General features: G+C 38.2%; 1 protein-coding gene across 1 annotated transcript in view; it reads right to left on the bottom strand.

The window, feature by feature from the left end:
* wdr70 (WD repeat domain 70) overlaps window positions 1–20,782 on the bottom strand; it is a 115,434-nt gene that overhangs the window by 35,774 nt on the left and 58,878 nt on the right. The window contains exons 11-13 of the mRNA XM_030149186.1: window positions 3,740–3,839; window positions 3,495–3,579; window positions 2,803–2,941 (exon numbers count right to left, since the gene is read on the bottom strand). Coding sequence (XP_030005046.1) covers window positions 2,803–2,941; window positions 3,495–3,579; window positions 3,740–3,839 — 324 coding nt within the window. The remainder of the gene's footprint in view (window positions 1–2,802; window positions 2,942–3,494; window positions 3,580–3,739; window positions 3,840–20,782) is intronic.

A 20,782-nucleotide genomic window follows, 5' to 3' on the forward strand; every position in this document is an offset into this window, starting at 1 on the left:
AGTGCATTTTTAGACCTGATTTAACCCTTTCATGCACAGTGGTCACTACAGTGGACATTATTCTACAGCTATTCTCTTGTATATTCATGGATTTTTTTGTTTTAGTTCCATATCAGCCAACACAGTGGACACTTATGCACCATCCCAAACACTGCAATTCAGACCATTACTGTAACTTTGCTGTTCTTGATGAACCTGATCTGCAGTGACATGTTTTAGTGTAAATCAATTGTTATTTGTTAGACAAAAAGGTTTTTTTTTTTTGCACATTATCTCCATGAAGTGAGTAATAACTAGCATTAGAATATGTTAAAATGTGAGAAAACATCAGATTAGCAGCATTAAAATGTTTTTATTTCATTGTTTTCATCTCACTTTCTGATATTGGGTTGTAAACACGTTTCTTTACTTCAAAAATTAAATGCATGGACATTATGTAACTCCATGAAAAGGAAAAAAAGAACTCGATCACATTGTTTTTTCATGCCTAAGGAGGAATAAAAACACTCAAGAAAAAAATTTTGACTAAGGTTTTCATAATTCATGCATGAAAGGGTTAAAGACAGGCAGAGACTGGACCTGTCTAACATCTAAGGGCAACTGGTGCCACAGTTCTGGGGCAACAACAGAAAAGGCATGGTCCCCACAAAGCTTCTTTTTAGTTTTTGGAGCCAAAAGCTGCAGCTGATCTGCTGACCTGAGAGCACGGGGGGGGGGGGGTCATAGGGGTGGATCAGGTCAGACAGGTAGGAGGGGGCAAGGCCATTCAAACATTTAAAACCAAATAGAAGAATTTTAAAATCAACTCTAAAACGCACTGGCAACCAATGGAGTGAAGCTAAAACTGGTGAGAAATGTTCATGTTTCCGTGTCCCTGTGAAAAGCCGAGCTGCAGCATTTTGAACAAGCTGCAGTCGAGAAAGTGCATTGTCACTTAACCCGGCATCAAGTGCATTAGAATACAATAGTCAAGTCTAGCAGTTACAAAAGCATGGATCACAGTTTCAAACACATCAAATACACAAAGAAGTGAACCACAGACTAAGAAAAGTGGGTTTAGACAAATATGAACCCTTTCAATTAGGGATGTCCTGATCAGTATTGGCTGCTGATCTGGCATTTTTTTTAGAAGATTGGGTTGGATTTAGTCACGGGATGGGGCACAAACATCCTGCTCCCTCAAATTAAAGTGTCTGAAGGTAAGGAAAAGGAAAATGAGTTACACAACAGCGGGAGGCTTAGAGGAACTAGTAAAGCATCTGTAAGTTTCACTTTCACTCCTACGTAAGGTTGTGATGTGCGAGTCTGTTTTTTTTTCAATCTGCGGGGCTTTTGTGGAATTATTTGACCCGACCCAACCCCCCCGCAAATAAATTGACATTCTTTTGACCCACCCCAACTTGACCCGTGAATAACCTGCTGATGTGCGCAGAACGCACCCCCATATAATATTTGGATGGACCTGTCCATAGATGCTCTACAGCAGTGGTAAACATACGGCCCGCGAGCCAAAAGTGGCCCATTAAAGGTTCTAATTTGTCCCACAGTATGAATTTGGAAAGTGCAAAAAATATACTAAAGTTATTAATAACCCCTTTAGCCCTATCGGCCCACCCGCGGGCTTAAAAAATTATATTAATATTCATCTACTATAAAAATATAATAAATCAGGACAATGGATGGTTTTTTCAACTTTTGCTCCAAGTTTAGACCCTAATGTTAATAAAAGTACATCAAAAGTGTATTTTAGTGCAAACTTTAATGTTCAAACATGATTTTTAATCTTTGTGGGGTGAAATATACGCTGTTAAAAATCTCCGACACGAACAATTAATTTATGCATATCATCGTCAATCCAGCCAAAAAAAACCAGGTGAGGATAAAAAATTCTAATTTCTCTTTTAGTTTGTTACAGTTTACTCAGGCATAGTTATAGATACAATATTTTAGACAATGGGAATAGATTCTGTGAGGTCTCTAAATGTCCTTACACACCAAGAACATCCATATGAACCTTATTATTGTGAAATAATTCTTCATTTACTTTGGGTATGTCTTTTTAGGCGTTTTTCCCCTGAAAATATGGTCAGGGTTAAACAGGTTAAGAGTCAAAGGTGTCATAGTTGTTTTAGTTCAGGTTCCACATTCAGCCCAACTGTGATCTACAGTAAAATAATAGAATAATAACCTATAAATAATGACTCCAAAGTTAAATCAAAATTTCATTGTAAGAAGTATCGGTAAAATTAATCCTAACAAAAATTGGAAGCGAAAAAATCTAGATTGGGACATAACTTCTTTAAATGACACTTGTGGTAGGTCTTCTTCACCATTACAACATAATAAGCCATGACAGAGACTAGTGACTGAATAGTTCCGTTTCCCTGACATCCTGTGGTGGTCTTAAAAGCATGGGTTCATCCAAAACAAGCTTTTAAAAATGTCAAATTAGAATGCCTATGATACACAATAACCTTTGAGGACAGCAGGATATGCTCCGAAAGGTCACAGTCATGTTCAATATATCATCTGAAGCTAAAATCAAATACATTTCCAATTCTAGGAAAAAGCTGATCTTCCATAACCACAGACGTGTTGTTTAAAAGGCTGTAGTTCTCTGAGCACAGACTACAGACACTGAGGGGAAACTAAAGGTACACTGGCTTCATTATGTTCCGTTGTGGATCCATTCACTCTTTTTTTTCCGCTGTCTCATTGTTTCGTTTCAGTTTGTAACCAATGTCTCATAACCAGTAAAAATAAAACAGTGAAAGCCGCTGTGGTTGTGGAGACAGGACTTACTGCATTAGTGACTTCTATTTCATAGACCCTCTGGAAGGACGCTCGGTCAAAGAAAACCAGCTTTCCGTTTCCCTCGTCTTTCTTCACGGAGGTTCCTGTTACAAGGAGCTTATCATCTGGGCTGAAACAGCAGTCGGTCCTAAAAGGAAGTCACAAAAACATGTCATGAGCTAGCAAAGCACACATAATTTAAAATTTAAATGTAAGGCTTTATGTAATTTGATTTGTAGTTTTTTTTTTACTTTTGATTATTATTTCAGTTAAATCACATTTTTATTCTTTTTTTTTGTCTGTGTATTGTTTATTTCCAGGGAGGTATTTATATAAGCCTTTTCTGGCTTCTATCCTCTCCTGCACAATGGTGTTACTTGCATGAATTTTTTTTTTCCTGTTGTTTGTGATGTGCAAATAAATAAATAAATAACTAGAAAAGCACTTGGAGAGCACAGACCTCCGCCAAGGCAGATCAGTCCCCCACCCCCGGTCAATACCAAAATTTTATCATTTGGTCCTTGTGCCAGTATCAACATTTCCTGAAAATTTAATCAAAATCCATTCGTATCTTGCTAACAGACAGACAAACCCTGATGAAAACATAACCTCTGCCGTTCCTTGGCAGAGGTAAAAATAAATAAATGAACATAATTCCATCAAAAAACAAAAGCAGACATGAGGCAGTTACAGATTCTCACACAGAAAAGTAGTTGGTCAGTCCAGCTGCCATATTCACAGGCTTCTTAAAGTTACGAATATCCCACGTTTTTAGAGTGTCATCACCTAAAAAAAACAAACAAAAAAAAGCAAAGGGAGAGAAAAGGCAAATCAGATATTGTTCACTTCATAATATTTGTTGAATTATAAACCTGATTACCTCCATAAATGTTCACGTGTAGTTGGTGCTTGTTGGTTTAGTGGATTGCTTAAGTCTTAATCTCACCTCCACGTGATGCCAGCGTCATTCCATCATAGGAAAATGTGACACAGGAGGTGTCTGAGCCGGGGGTGTGGGCTTGTCGACAGTGGAACTTTGTGTGAACCTAAGAATAATAAAAGGATGAGCATTACTCAATGCTGAAGTGTATGATAACACAAAAAATTTAAAGCAAGGAAAATTCATCAGTCAGTGTGATGATTTTAGTAAGTCATTTTTGTCTCTCATTTTCATGAAAAAACAAAAAACAAAAACAAAACAGAATAAAATTATTTCCTATTTTTTAACTGGGATCTGTACCAAACAAGCTTATTCCCTTATCCATGGAAAATACAATCTGTACGCTTCAAAATGGTTCATTTATAATTGTGATGATGGGACACGTTTTACCTTAATAAGTAAGAATCTTAGTGCTAATATAATAACAAAACATTTACGAATATTAATGAAAGAACATGTTGAAATTCCAGAAAAAAATTTATCCAGTCTGTTACCTTTTTATTTGGTGAGTATTCAATTAATAAATACAACTGTTGTTAAGTTTTGTCATATTTTCATAGATTTAGTTGAACTTAGTTGAAGTGTGATTAATAAAGCACATGTAACTTAATGATCTGAAAAGAGGCACGTTATTTCTATAAAAACAGAGCTGATTATCATTGGCATGTCAGTTGAAATTCCACCAATAACAAAACCCAGAGGTGAAATTTAAAGAGAGAAAGTGAGAGGCTCAAGTGCAGAGCTCTGAGGTACACCAAATTTCAAAGCTGAAACGTTTGATGTAGAATTAACGTAGAAAATACATTGTGTTCTGATATACAAGTATAGTTTTAACTACACAATAACAGAGCCAAAGTCTCCACAACTGTTTCCCATCCAGTAATCTGAGAGGATACATCTACACGCTATGCTCGTACCAAGGGCTGTTCTTAAAGAGTCAAAGTTGAGTTCATTTGTAACAGAAAGTCATTAAAAACTTCGTAAAGAGTCAGTGGAGTAAAAAATTATTAAGTTGGTACATTTTTGGAATACTATACTGCAAAACTTGTAAGGCAAGTTTGTGATGTGTGATATCAGGCCACGAACAAAAACTGACTTGGGCCCAATCTGAATTCACCCCTTGGCCCCTCCCCCTTGGCCCTTGTACTTGGCACTACCCCTTGAAACTCTGTTGTAAGGGGTAGTGGTGTAATCATTCCTCTCTGAAATGGTCCAACCCTTCCAGACCTGTTACGTCAACATCAGTCATCGATGCCGCTATGAACAGATGCAACATATTTGTTTGTGACAGAATTCTCCATGTCGTCAGCAGCTGCAACCGTCTCTGTTCCATGGGCTTTGGTCATCTTTTAGCGTCTATCAACCACAAACCACAAAACTGTGATCTACAACACATTGAAACAGCATTAAACCGACGATCAAATGATTAAGTTGTTTACGAAGAAAATCTGTCCATTTGTGTGTTTCTTTCGTCACTGCTGCTCTTTTTCGCTGTGTTTACCTCCATCTGATCGATGATTCGAACAGAATTATGGGAAATTTCTCAGACCCCTGTGTTTGTAGTGTGGTCCTGGAAAATCTCCATTTGGAGGGTCAAACAGCCCTCCCCCTTAGCCCCTCCCCTCTAACTCATCGAGAATTGGGACACCCCTACCTTTTCATGTGAACACGCAAAATGGAGGGGTATGGGTAAGGGAGAGGAGCCAAGGGGTGAATTGGGATTGATGATTGGGCCTTGATGTACAGGGTGGGGAAGCAAAATTTACAATGAACATTTAGTTGTTTTTTCTCAGCAGGCACTACGTCAATTGTTTTGAAACCAAACATATATTGATGTCATAATCATACCTAACACTATTATCCATACCTTTTTAGAAACTTTTGCCCAAATGAGTAATCAGGAAAGCAAACGTCAAAGAGTGTGTGATTTGCTGAATGCACTTGTCACACCAAAGGAGATTTCAAAAATAGTTGGAGTGTCCATAAAGACTGTTTATAATGTAAAGAAGAGAATGACTATGAGCAAAACTATTACGAGAAAGTCTGGAAGATACTATTAAAGAAGAATGGGAGAAGTTGTCACCCGAATATTTGAGGAACACTTGCGCAAGTTTCAGGAAGCGTGTGAAGGCAGTTATTGAGAAAGAAGGAGGACACATAGAATAAAAACATTTTCTATTATGTAAATTTTCTTGTGGCAAATAAATTCTCATGACTTTCAATAAACTAATTGGTCATACACTGTCTTTCAATCCCTGCCTCAAAATATTGTAAATTTTGCTTCCCCACCCTGTACATGAAAATAACACATGCAGTACCATGTCTTCTGTAGAACAGATATATTAAAACAGTGTGTTAGAGGACGTTTAAGACTATTAAAACCTAAAGGAAGACTAAATAAAGTGAACTGCATATATGAACCGAAGCTTTGAGCAAGTATGAACCTTACACAGTAAACCAGCAGTGGTGATGAAATAAAAGCCACTTCATTATTCTACGTAGAAGGTCTGAGTATGAAAATGAAGCTGTGAGCTTGAAACCCAGTGGCATGTTTATGTCTATTAATAGATACAGTATGTGCAGCAGACAAAAATAGAAATTATCCATTTATATTCTGATGATATTAATCACAAACAAGTCTCAAAGGACAATACAGAAACAAACTGGACAGAATTCTTCATTAATCCTTACTCTTGGCGCTCTCAGTAGTTTCCATAAACATGCTGCTGTGGTCATTACTTGCCATCAATATTAAAGACTTCTTCAAATCTGCAGTTGTACTCACTACATTTAGAAACGTCCCATTCCTTTACTTCAGTAGCAGAGCTTAAACTCTGCTGGAATAAAAATGCCTCCATGTCCTTAAAACACCACATGGTTTCCATTTCCTCCATTAGCCAACATATTAAACTAAACTTCTGAAACGCTGTGCCATTCACATACTCTTTATAAAGACTACAAACCACAGAGGTTTACCTTGGCAAACCGAGGTGCCCATCAGAAAGATGCTATTTAGATTTTTTTTTCTTTGCTTCTACCTGAAATAGAATAATAATATTGCTTTTACTCTCACTTTACCACCCTTTAATGCGCAGCAGACCACTCTTAACTGTTGCCTTGGGCTAATATTGCCACTTTTTTAGTAATATTAGCTATCATCTAACACGTCGGACTGTTCAGTCAGAGTAACATCAGCAGTTTTAAGTAGGTGTCACACGAATCAATACACAAAATAACTCAAGCCTCTGAAACATACCAGAGCCAAAAACTGTTCCATCTTCAACTGAGATAGTTTAAGATGGTATTTTTAAAGTATAGTTTAAACAGAATTTGTCAGTTAAAATTGTGAACAATGAAGTAAATTTGTACCAAAACTCTATCCAGACCATAAAGCAATTGTCTGCTGAAAAACCTCCGGGCTCTCTTGGCTTGAGCTCACACAAAGATTTTTTTTTTTTGTTTTTAAAGAATGACAGCAAGTCAAACTATGAGTGTGGAATATGAAAGATGTGGACTTTAGGGAAAGAGGGTTTAGCAAAAGTTAAACTGGGGTACGTTATGGAGAATACAGAAAACAACATTTAGAAGCCCCCCACCCCCCACCCTACTGCATCTTTACAGACTGGAACTACATCCGTAAATGGACGTCCATCAGTCCTGGTTCATCTACAGTCTGTCCGTCCATGGGAGTGGATCTGTCCTTCACTGCGGTTCTCTCTCAGGTTTCTCTTTTCCCACTGGGTTTTTGGAGTTTTTCTTTGCCAGGACATTAATTCATTCCCTTCATCTACTGTTTATTTGACTGTTGTTTGCTTTTATATCCAACTAACTCTGTAAAGCCATGTGAGGTGACCTTGTTGTGATATAGGGCTGTACAAATAAAACTGAACTGAAATTGAATTGAACAGACTGGGGTAAACATGAGTATGTTGTACGGATGAGAAGCCACAGAAACGTGACAAACATGTGCAATCCTTGGGTTGACGAAGCTACAACTAAACCTAAAAAGCTAAACTATCTTTTTTATTTATTTATTTTATTTACCTTTATTTAACCAGGAAGTCCCATTGAGATTAGAAACCTCTTTTGCAATAGAGACCTGGGAGCAGCCGTACAGAGTCGAAAAACCTAATGTCATCAAAGTACAATTAAGACTTTGAAGAACCACAATTTGAAAGTGTAAGTTACTTTAAATATCATACATTATACCTGACAAATTTTTGGCTAATTCATTTCAACTCCATGTCCAAGGTATTTTCAAAAACTACTGACACTTCAGCACACATTGGTATTTTTGGTCATCGTCTTCTTCAGAGTTTACCCGATACTCTACTAAAGAATTGGAAGTAATAGCTTTTACCACCAAAATCGGTAAATGCCACCTCCTTAATTGGAAATCCACAACAGCCCCTTCCAACACACGATGGATTAACAAGGTTATGTCCTTTTTAAAAGCAGAGAAAATTAGATATTCAAAATGGGGAAACTTGAACAAATTCTACAATAAATAGCAACCGTTCATGGATTTTTTTGACACAAAGTAAATTCTTTTTTTCTTTTCTTTATTTTTATTTTTCATTTATTTATTTTTATTTTCCATTTTATTTATTTATTTTTATTACCTCTGCCAGGAGGTATTGTGATCACTTTGCTTTGTGTGTTTGCATGTGTGCGTACGTGTTTGTTAGCAAGATAACACAAAAAGTTATGAACGGGTTTTCATGAAATTTTCAGGAAATGTTGATAGTGGCACAAGGAAGAAATGATTACATTTTGGTGGTGATCGTGGGGAGCAGATCTGTCTTGGCGGAGGTCTGCACTCTCCAAGTCCTTTTCTTGTTTATGTGACCAGTTTAATTATTTTATACAAACTATGTCATAGTATTCTTTTCATTGTATTATTTGTCGGGTTTCACTGTTATTTGTTCTCAAAAATATGCAAGTCTAAATCTGATGGTGTATACAAACACGGTTAATGTTGACATTAGTGTGCCTTTGTTTCTCTTGTATACACTTCAATAAAACATATGAAACAGAAATATCGTACATTATAATGTTATGGCACCAGGGCTTTTTCAAGGTGACTGGAAAACACAGGTAACGGTTCAGATGGTGCTCATGTGACCCTCCACCCTCCTCAACGGAAAAACAGAAGAAGCTCTAATGTTGGATATTACAACCTGACAAGTATTTTATCCAGGCAACCTTTCAAACTCTGACCTAATCAAACTCTTCTTCATTCTAATCATGTCTACACTTCTGCCCTTGTAACTATTTCCTCTCCATGTTACTGTATATGAGAATCTAATGTTGCCTAACTTGGCTGTTAAACACAGTTGATCAGCATGTATGGCTGAAAACCAAGCTGGCTGAGTGACATTTAAGTCGAAGGTCATTGTAAAGCGGTGAACACAGACGGGCTACAAAGGCTTAAGGGTGAATTTAATTTGAGCTATTTGTGAAGTAAAGTAAAATATTTCAAATGTTTTAGGTGAATCTGGGGTTAGAATGTATTTGAAACAATGACAAATTACCCTGCACTCAAGTCTAAAGTCATCCAACATATTCCTAATCAGTGTCAGCTGTGTTCCTCTGCAAACAGAAGCAAACGAACATCACATACAAGCAGCTGTTAGAGCAGTCTGCCATTCCGTGTACTTTTTTCAGTGCTCCCTCTGACTTTGGAGCGTACAACTGTAGTGCAGAGGTCTACAGCTTCAGCTTGGACAGACTCCAACTCCTCCCACTTTCACCCTTTCCACTCACACAGACACATAATTCTTACTATCTTTCTCACATGTACACACTCTGGAAGAACACAAAAAGCACTAGGAGTACACAGTGGATCTAAGTGAGCATGCCCAGAGCCAAAGTACAGACATAAAAGACCAACAATAAAGTCTACGCCAGTGTTTTTCAACCCTGGGGTCGGGACCCCATGTGGGGTCGCCTGGAATTCAAATGGGGTCACCTGAAATTTCTAGTAATTGATTAAAAAAAACCCAAACATACGGATAAAAAATATATGTTGAGTTGACAGAGACAATCACAATCCACAAAAGACCTGACAAACTGTGAAGCTGAAACTGCAGCACTGTGGTTCTGTTTATCTGTCAAATGTTCATTGTGGTCGGTTTCAGATGCTGCAGCTCTTTCATAATTCATAGTTTGAGTTATTATTTGTTCAGTATTAATTGTCAGCCTTGTAAATCCAAGCTGGACTGACTGTACATATCTTGACCAAGGAAAGTCTAATTCTCCCTTTGTGCAGTAATCTACACCTGGCTTTTCTGCCTCCGTCCATAATAATATACATTATATAGATTAAATGTCTACTAAAATTAACATTTATTTGCAACATAGTATAGCAAACTATTACATGATCAAAAACAAATTAAATTTTTAGTAAAAAAAAAAAATAAAAAAAAAAGTCTCAGTTTTGAATGTCTGGGGTCGCTAGAAATTTGTGATCTTAAAATGGGGTCACGAGCCAAAAAAGGTTGGGAACAACTGCAGTAATGTAATATTTATAATTGTGACATCATATTGTAGATTATGGATTATCCCTATTTGCAACATAGTATAGCAAACTATTACATAATCAAAAACAAAATAATTTTAGCTAGGGATGCACTGATACCACTTTTTTCCAGACCGAGTACGAGTACTTGCTGATGCCAAGAACCGATACGAGTACTTAATAATCCCATTCCAGTTCTTAGTTCCTTTTGTAAATGTGCTTTATTGTCGTTGTCATTAGTCTGACTGGAACAAAGTGCTGCTATTGACATTTAATGTATTGGAATGAGTGTTTCTCAATTAATCCACCAGGGGGCGCTGCTCTGAATTAACCATACTGGACAAATACCACGAAGAAGAGTAAGGTTTAATTACAAGAAGAAAGTCAGTAATAACAAACATGGAGACGACAGAGGCAATAATAATGTGATACCAACATCGTAGCGTTTTTGCTAGTAAGGTTTAAAAGTTTAGCTTCATCAGGTAGAGAAAAGAGAAATAAGTGATAAGTTTCGTTTTCACTTCCGCTGGTGGCGGTCCGCACTGCTCAGTACTCCTGGTAGTATTCTCCGTCTGGGTACGCATCCGCCAGCACCAGGAAAACGGATGGAATGTACGCAGAGGACGGACAGAATGCTGTGTCCGTATCCGTCTGTGCCTATAACGTTACTTGCAGTCAGCGTTACTTTTATTTTTCATTTATTTTGAAAAATCTCCACACTTTTCACACTCCCCACACATTATTCCACTGCTGCGTACCTGCTGCACTGAACTGTGAAGGTCACACGGCTTTAAGTGGTATCGGTGCATTTGTATCGGATTACTTTTACGAGTACGAATACAAGTACACACGCTGAGTATCGGAGCTGACACCTGATACTTGTATCGGTATCGGTGCATCCCTAATTTTAGCAACAAAAAAAAAAGTGTCTGTTTGGAATATCTGGGGTTGCCAGAAATTTGTGATATTAAAATGGGGTCATGAGCCAAAAAAGGTTGGGAACCTCTGATCTACACACTGTTTGCTCCAAATAATTTGAATAATTCTAACAAAAGGCATGTTATGAATCAAACAGATATTCTAAGGCAGGCATTCTAAACCTTAGGTGCAACACCCAGAGACAAACTGATGTGGTCAATGTGGAAAATACACAACTAGAGCTTTTTGAATCTGCACTTTTTTTCCTGCATTGTTTTCCAAACTTCTGTACAAAGGTATGATTATTTCATATCAAAATGATGTCAAATTGCACTTCCTTTATTGAAATAAGTAAAGACTTTGCTGCAGAAAGATCCCCAATGTTTTTTTTTTTTTTTAATAACTCTTTCAGAAAATAACACATTTCAGTTCATGTTGCCTCAGGTAACTGAAATATCCTTGCCTCATTTTTAAAATAGTAACACACCAAACTACGTCTTCTCCTTTTCCTTTGGGCTGTTCCCGTCAGCGGTCCCCACAGTGAATCATCTTCCTCCATTTAACCCTATCCTCTCACACCAACTACCTTCATGTCCTCTTTCACTACATCCATACATCTGGTCTTAGGGTCTTCCTCTAGACCTCCTACTGTGCAGTTCCAGGCTCCTCATCCTTCTACCAATATATTCACGATCCCTCCTCTGTACATGTCCAAACAGATAAGTCTGGCCTCTGACTTTTTCTCCCAAACATCTACCATGTGTTGTTCCTCTGATGTCCTCATCCCTGATCCCATCCATCCTGGTCCCTCCCACACAGAACTAGGGGTGTGTATTGGCAAGAATCTGCCGATACGATACAAATCATAATACTAGGATCACGATACGATATATCATGATATTGTTAAAAAGGCAATTTTTTGTTTGTTTCATTTTTTAAAAATGACTATTTCCTCGAAGAATTGAATTAAACCAGAAATATGCACAAATACTAAACACATTTTTATTTGATCAGAACAGGATCTAATGTTATATCACAAAATGTTCCTGTGTTAAAACTTAAATTATATTTTACAGACATTACAGATTAAGATCCTGTTCAAATGTTCATATTTTATTAGTTCATAACTAACATCATAACATTATTTTTGACATTATGTAATAAAAGATTGTTAAATAATAATAAATAAAATATAAACAAAAAACAAAAACAAAAATGAACCTCCACAATATCTGCATTTGAATAAATACCTAAAAATATCGATACAGTACTTTTTAATATCGTAGTATTGTATTAGTATTGTGAAAATGAAATATCGCGATATATCGCAGAACCGATATTTTCTTACACCCCTACACTGAACCTCAGCATCTGAACCTCAGCTCCTCCAGCTCTGCTTCCTGTCTGTTCCTCAGTGCCACTGTCTCTAAGGCTGGATCCACACTTGGACAGTCCTTTGGTCCGCTTAATAGGTTCGGATCGAATGCAGACTTTATTTTTTCATTTGGTTGGGATCGAATTCTCATTGCACTTTTTGCTAATGGACCAAAATGTGTATACAGAAGCGCACACGTGACAAACTGCACTGGCATTGCACAGAAAAGTCAAGGGTGGGGTCAATCAGAGACGGCGGGTGTTGAAAACAAACATGAAGGTCCTACGTACAGTTATCATTTTTGGAATATGTAATCTATTTTTGCAGACACAAATTTACGAAAATAATGTTAACTGTCCAGAACAGCTCATTCGGAGTCAGTTTGTCAATGTTTTTCGTGTCATTCTGCATCGGTGAAGCTGTGCTGCTCGATGGCTTCTTGTAGTCAGACGCCTACGGTGGCTTGTCAAGCACAAAAAGGCGCATGGTTCGTTGGTTTGTTTCAGCTCGAGGCCGGTTCTATTCACACCAGAAGTGAACCAGCCTAGAGTCTGTTTGGAAATGGACCGAGACCACCTCTTATAGGTCAGTTTGTTTGGTTTGATTGAGAGTTCGCATGTTTGTATTCACACTTAAAAAAAAGTCCGGACTTTCCAAGGAAATAAACTCTGGTCCATTTTAAACGGACCAAACTAAGTAGGTGTGAATATGTGCTAACCCATACAACATGGCTGCTCTCACCACTGTCTTGTACACCTTAACACACCAAACTACTTCCATGTTCCGTTATCACTTTGAGTTATCATTTGTCACAGATAGTCGAATGCACTGACAACACACCTCTGCGATTTGCTTATCTTGAATGGAAATTATGGCATTTCCTTCAACCCGATAAACTGGGTTTATCTGTTTCAGCTCTGCACACTGCCTTCCCTTCCTCTGTCTTGTCTTGTCACTGCCTTCTCAGAAACCCAGGCTCAGTTTTACCTGAGCTGTGTGGAGCCAGATTAGAAAGATGGATCATTACTAGACTTGGTGAAGCAACAGTCTGGGAAGTGGGCATACTCAAACTCAAACAAACATAACCTGGGTTTATACAGCTATATTTTCATTAATTCCAAACGGAATGCAAATAAATCAGTGAAAAGAGAATTGCGGCAATGCAAGCTTTTCACTTCATAAGTTGGATAAGAAATTGGAAGTGTGCACAGAGTGTGGAAGACAGATAAGATAGTGAAATACTGGCCAAATGCAAGAGAGAGGGATAAGAGCAGGCGAGAGAGTGGAGCTTGAGGTGAATGAGCAATGTGTCCTCATAATACATGGAGAAAATGAGGCCGTACTTCACTTTCTAAGTAAATGAAGGGAAGTTATTAACTGGGACCAGACAGATAACGCTGTTACCTTGAACTGAAGATAACACAGACTCTTCCTTTGAGCCCGGGGCCTCTTGGCCTCTACAGTTTCCCCAAGGAGAACTGTCTGTTTCCCATAATCATATTATTCATATTTTAAACCCCTCAATTTTTCTTGTAATCTTAGATTATCTTCTTTTATTTGCTGCATTGAAATTGACTTGGTTGAGCAATAAAAGTCAGGAGTTCAGTTTAATATAAAAGACTTAATTTTGAAATGATTCAGCTGGTGGGGAACAGCGACGTCACAGGCTGCCTGAGCAGAGAAGGACTTCAACAGCAGCAGAGTATGCACTTTGACTCAAACAACTGCAAATTCACACGCAGATTTCATGGTTTTGCATGCAGACTAATTGTGTTGTTAGCGCATGAATGGGTGGAGTAAGAGGACTATGAACAGAAGGGCGTGCTGATGAGCCGCTGCTATAGGATTAGCTTGTCTTATATGTTCTATAGTGGTCAAGTGAACAAAGCTCAGTGGAACAGCATGAACAGGGGTGATGGAAAGAAAAGTACAGCAGAACTGAAGCAGGTTTGGAGGTTAGGAGAAGAGTCATTTAGAGAGTTGTAGAAAGGGAATAAACCGCACCACAAATACATTAATATGTGATAAATGCCCTGTTAAAAGAAAAGGTGATTAAATATTCTTTATGCAACTTTCAAGGGAAAAACAGCACAAATTTAAGACAAGTTTGCTATTTTTACAACCTGTTTATCGACAAAACAGTCTATTTTTTTTTTCAGGTTAAGTGGTAAGAATAGTTAAGAGTTCATGTTCAACCTTTTTTATTTCTCTTTCTGTCCAACCATTTTTCCCCCATATTGACATGATAGTGTTGATGCTTACAGCTATTTACATTTGGATAGGTCTTTATAACTGATAAAATAAGCACAGTGCCATCGATGGAAATCCCAGAAGGGCATTTTGTCTCTTCAGATCTGCTTCACATGACAAGACATGCATTTTCTCCTGCTGCTGCTGACAATACAAAGAATAAGAAAATGTAGTAAGGATCAAAATTGAACTGATTTCGTTCATTGTGATTTGACGTTCACAACGTGCAATCACAATGAACAAAATATGCACCGAATCAAATCAAAAACAAAATAGAAAAACAGACAAAAATCAGCCCCTGATCTGAATCCTGTGGTAGATCATTGTCTCATATCTTGTATTAATTTTACTTGGAAATAAGCAGAAATTCCCTTTCATAAAAAGACAAAAAAATCTACTAAAAATGGACTAGCTTTGGATGTAAACCTGACTTTAATCTGCTTGAACTCATGCTTTCTCTTCAATGTCTAAATGTGGGACATGGTTTCACTATGTGGGACATCATGGGGACTAGTGGATTTGAGTGCATTTCCACACAAAGTGGGACACCTGGTACTTTGTACACGCATAAAAACACACAGTACGCAACATCATAAGCATGTTGTATATGATCTGTTAACCCTAGGACAAAAGGGGCATACTGAAAATGCATAATCCTAAGAGACAATGATAAAAAGATTCATATTTACACCAACTTACAGCATAAATACAAAATAAGCCCACTGGTCACCACACAGGAACTTGAACACTTCAAAGGTAGTGCCTTTTATAGGTAGGTAGTGGTTGTTGGAGCTGCCTATTGCAAACATACACCCACTCCTGCTATTTCTAGATGGTATACTGCTGTTGTGAAAGCTTAAGTGTTTATTTACCATCCTGATGTTGGCTGGCTTTGGTAGATGCCATGGTGTTAGCTTCCTGTGATAATCTACACACCCGCTTGTGAAACTGGAATCACATGCACCGTCTGAAACTTCACTCACACCCTGTGACATCCCCTTGAAGCTCTTCTTTTTCACAGCCACAGTCATATACACTGCCCTGGCCAAATGAAAAGCCCCCCCTCCCAAAAAAATAAAGTGACACATACTCTAATATTTGGTTGGACTGCCTTTAGCTTTGATTACATCACACATTCACTGTGGCTTTGTTTCAATAAGCATCTGCAGTGTCACAAGATTTATTTCCACCCAGTGTTGCATTCATTTTTCACCAAGATCTGGTTTTAATGAGAGTAAAGCCTGAACCAGCACAAAGACTCACTATGGGGTTCAAGTCTCGACTCTGGGGTTCGGGTCTGGACTCTGCGGTTCGGGTCTGGACTCTGGGGTTCAGGTGTGGACTGTGCGGTTCGGGTCTGGACTCTGGGGTTCAGGTGTGGACTCTGTGCTTTGGGTCTGGACTCTGTGGTTAGGGTCTGGACCCTGGATTCGGTTCAGGTCTGGACTCTGTGGTTCAGGTCTGGACTCTGTGGGTCGGGTCTGGACTCTGTGGTTCAGGTCTTTACTCTGTGGTTCTGGTCTGGACTCTGTGGTTCAGGTGTGGACTCTGCAGTTCGGTTCAGTTCTGGACTCTATGGTTCAGGTCTGGACTCTGTGGTTCAGGTCTGGACTCTGTGGTTCAGGTCTGGACTCTGGGGTTCGGGTCTGGACTCTGCGGTTCAGGTCTGGACTCTGCAGTTCAGGTCTGGACTCTATGGTTCAGGTCTGGACTCTGTGGGTCAGGTCTGGACTCTGTGGGTCGGGTCTGGACTCTGTGGGTCGGGTCTGGACTCTGCAGTTCGGGTCTGGACTCTGGGGTTCCGGTCTGGACTCTGGGGTTCGGGTCTGGACTCTGGGGTTCGGGTCTGGACTCTGGGGTTCGGGTCTGGACTCTGCAGTTCGGTTCAGTTCTGGACTCTATGGTTCAGGTCTGGACTCTGTGGGTCGGGTCTGGACTCTGGGGTTCGGGTCTGGACTCTGCAGTTCGGGTCTGGACTCTGCGGTTCAGGTCTGGACTCTGCGGTTCAGGTCTGGACTCTGCGGTGGCTAATGCATGTGTGAAAATGGTGTCTCATACTCCCTGAACCACTCTTTCATAATTCGACATGGTTGTTAAAGAAATGAGAAGCTCCTCACTGCATCAGTTGGGGTTCAATAACTTATTGCCAGCTGAAAGATAATCACCCATGCATTCATTATCCAATACGCATTTTCAAGGTCAAATTCAAGCACTTTCAATAGTCATTTTCAAACTTTTCCAGCACAGCTCCTCACCACTGGGGTAAAATCCATTTTTACATGAATACATAAACTCATGATTATTTTTTTCACGTTTTATCACAATGATGTACATTTATGTATAAAGATCTAAAATATGTCTCATAATAGCAAAAAGTTTAGAAATTAAAGGAGAACACACAGTTTTATCCGAAAAAAGGGAAGTCACTTGGCGTTCTTCAGACACACTGGCACCAAAGAGACAAAGATGAACCCTTTCATGCATTGTGGTCACTACGGTGGACAGTTATTCTCCAGCTGTTCTCTTGTATATTCATAGGTTTTGTTATTTTAGTTCCATATGAGCCAACACAGTGGACATGTATGCAACGTCCCATAATACACTGCAATTCATACTATTACTATAACTTTGCTGTTCTTGATAAAACTGATCTGCAGTAACATGTTTAAGTGTAAATCAGTTGTTACTTGTTGGACAAAAAGAGTTGTTTTTTTCATATTATATGAGGTAATAACTAGCATTAGAGTATGGTAAAATGTGAGAAAACATCAAATTAGCAGCCTTAAAATGTTTTTATTTCATTGTTTTCATTTTACTTTCTGATATTGGGTTTTAAATACATATTTCTTTACTTAAAAAATTAAATGCATGGACATTTTTGTAACTCCATGAAAAAAAAAAACTCAATCGCAATTTTTTTTTTATGGCTAAGGAGGTATAAAAACACTCCAGAAAAAAAAAAAAAAACTTGACTAAGGTTCTCATAATTCATGCATGAAAGGGTTAAAATAAAACTGTAGCTGGAGTCGACCTGAGGACACCCACTAATGTTCTGTTTTGACATAAAGTTTTATTTTTCTTAATGTATTACCTCTTTAATAAGTAGCTTTGGCTCGAGTTAAAATTAAAAATAAATAACTCACATCACAGAGTTATAATCGCAATCACTTTCAAGCATTTTCCAGACCTTGAAAACACAACATTGAAATTCAAGCATTTTCAAGGATTTCAAGCACTGTGCCAACCCTGAATATGAGGCTCCGACCTATTCGCTTTGTTAAATCCAGGCAGCGTAGCAGACGTAGGCATATACTGTCTACACCGCTTTATCCACATGTAATTGAGGCCATAAAATCCACATCTACACACACTGAGCAGCAGGAGTCGATGAATAGCTGAAGAAGCCCAGCGTTGGGTTTCGTCCTTAGCGGGCTGCGATAACCATCTACCACAGGACCAGCTCTTCCCAACCACCGTCTGGATAACATTATGTAAACACTGCACGTCTCTGCCAGCCTCCAGACTTTCCCAACCACACACCTGAAACACTGACTACTGCACAGTCAGATTTCACATCTATCTGACCTCTGTTACGTTTGGAGGATTAAGTGGCCGAACCACAGTCCTGAACAGCTGCTCTGATCTTTCATGGAAATCAACAAGTGGTGATAGTGAAGCTGTGTGTGTGTAAGAGGAGGATCAACTGCACTGAGTATCCATTACTCTATTGTACTTCTGAGCTACAAATGTGCAAATAAAGGAGGATTCTTTCTATGCTGTGTCTTCTACATGTTGTTGAAAGCTATTGCATTGTTTTATGAAAAGCACTTCCTGACACCATATAAAGAAAGTCTGTAATGACATTATAGATACATGTATGTCACTGTAGATGGGGATAAATCACTTACATATAACAGTGCTATTACCATTTGGGATAATCCATAATCTACAATATGATGTCACAATTATAATTATCACATTACTGCAGTGGTTCCCAACCTTTTTTGGCTCGTGACCGCATTTTAACATCACAAATTTCTAGCGACCCCAGACATTCAAAACTCAGACTTTTTTTTTTTTTACTAAAAATTAAATTTGTTTTTGATCATGTAATAGTTTGCTATACTATGTTGCAAATAAATGTTAATTTTAGAGGACATTTTATCTATATAATGTATATTATTATGGACGGAAGCAGTAAAGCCAGGTGTAGATTACTGCCCAAAGGGAGAATTAGATTTTCCTTGGTCAGGATATGTACAGTCAGTCCAGCTTGGATTTACAAGGCTGACAATTATTACTGAACAAACAATAATTCAAACTATGAATTATGAAAGAGCTGCAGCATCTGAAACTGACCACAACGAACATTTGACAGATAAACAGTACCACAGTGCTTCAGTTTCACACTCAGAGTTTGTCAGATCTTTTATGTATTGTGGTTGTCTCTCAGTTCACCATATATTTTTTCTTAGTAAGTTGTTGTTTTTGTTTTTTTTTTTTTTTTATCAGTTACTAGATATTTCAGGTGACCCCATTTGAATTCCAGGCGACCCCACATGGGGTCCTGACCCCAAGGCTGAAAAACATATTGAATGAATATTTAAGATAATCATCATTATTGTGTCCATTTACTTGTATAAATACTGTTGAGGGAAACAGTGGTGCTCTTTTAATCACATCATTTCACTGTAGCTCAGACAAGTGTTCAATGGAGAAAAAGCACAATGGCAGGATATGCTGATTTTAAATGTCTTGTCTTCTTCATAAGGTGCAGGGGAGGGAGAGAGAGAGAGAGAGAGAGAGAGAGAGAGAGAGAGAGAGAAAGAAAGAGAGCGAGAGAGAGAGAGAGAGAGAGAGAGAGAGAGAGAAAACAAAGAAAATTCTCTGTCACATTGGAAAGAATCAACCACAAACCAAAGTTCATTAGAATGTAATCTGGCAATAAACAAACACTGTGGCAGAATACCTGAGCACTGTGACGGAGCCCAAGCTCAGAAAACTCTGCCAGACCTCTTCCTGTCAGCATTTCCCAGCCCAGTTTCTGAGTGCCTTTGGATGGTGAAGGAAACTGGACTTACTGATACCTGGACTTTCTTGGCCATTTCTCTGTAGGACACACCTACATTTTTCTGTGTTATGACGCTCTGTCTCTCTTCTATCGTTAATTGCCTTTTCCTCTTTTCCATTTTTATAGTAACACACCACTTTCTGCAGTACAATACTGTTCAAATAAAGCTCCCAACGGTATGGTACCAAAGTGTGTTCCAACACTACTTTTCTGCAGACACAGGGGGTTGGAAGGAATTCACAAACGTTGGGACACCTAGAGGAACTGGTAGCACCAACTTTCTAGGCTTGATCAACCTCCATTGCTGCAGAACTGCTTTAAGTTGTTAACCCATTTCTTGTTCGCCTTTTTGTATAATTCTGAAATGTACATTATTTTTTAGTTTTGTTTAACCTTACCTTTTTTTTTTTTTTTTTTTTACCTGACAGTTTACCGCTTACCTTTGTACCATTTCAAGCTGTTCATTGGACTAGAACTGCTTGAATTTCAATAAAAAACTGGAAAAATTGGGGAGTTGTAAAACTTTTGACCGGTAGTGTAGATAGATAGATAGATAGATTAGATAGATAGATAGATAGATAGATAAGATAGATAGATAGATAGATAAGATAGATAGATAGATAGATAGATAGATAGATAGATAGATAGATAGATAGATAGATAGATAGATAGATAGATAGATAGATAGATAGATAGATAGATAGATAGATAGATAGATAGATAGATAGATAGATAGATAGATAGATACAGGGTGGGGAAGCAAAATGTACAATATTTTGAGGCAGGGATTGAAAGACAGTGTATGACCAATTAGTTTATTGAAAGTCATGAGAATTTATTTGCCACAAGAAAATTGACATAATAGAAAATGTTTTTATTCTATGTGTCCTCCTTCTTTCTCAATAACTGCCTTCA

Source organism: Sphaeramia orbicularis, chromosome 12, assembly GCF_902148855.1.
Source record: "Sphaeramia orbicularis chromosome 12, fSphaOr1.1, whole genome shotgun sequence".
Classification (NCBI taxonomy): Eukaryota; Metazoa; Chordata; class Actinopteri; order Kurtiformes; family Apogonidae; genus Sphaeramia; species Sphaeramia orbicularis.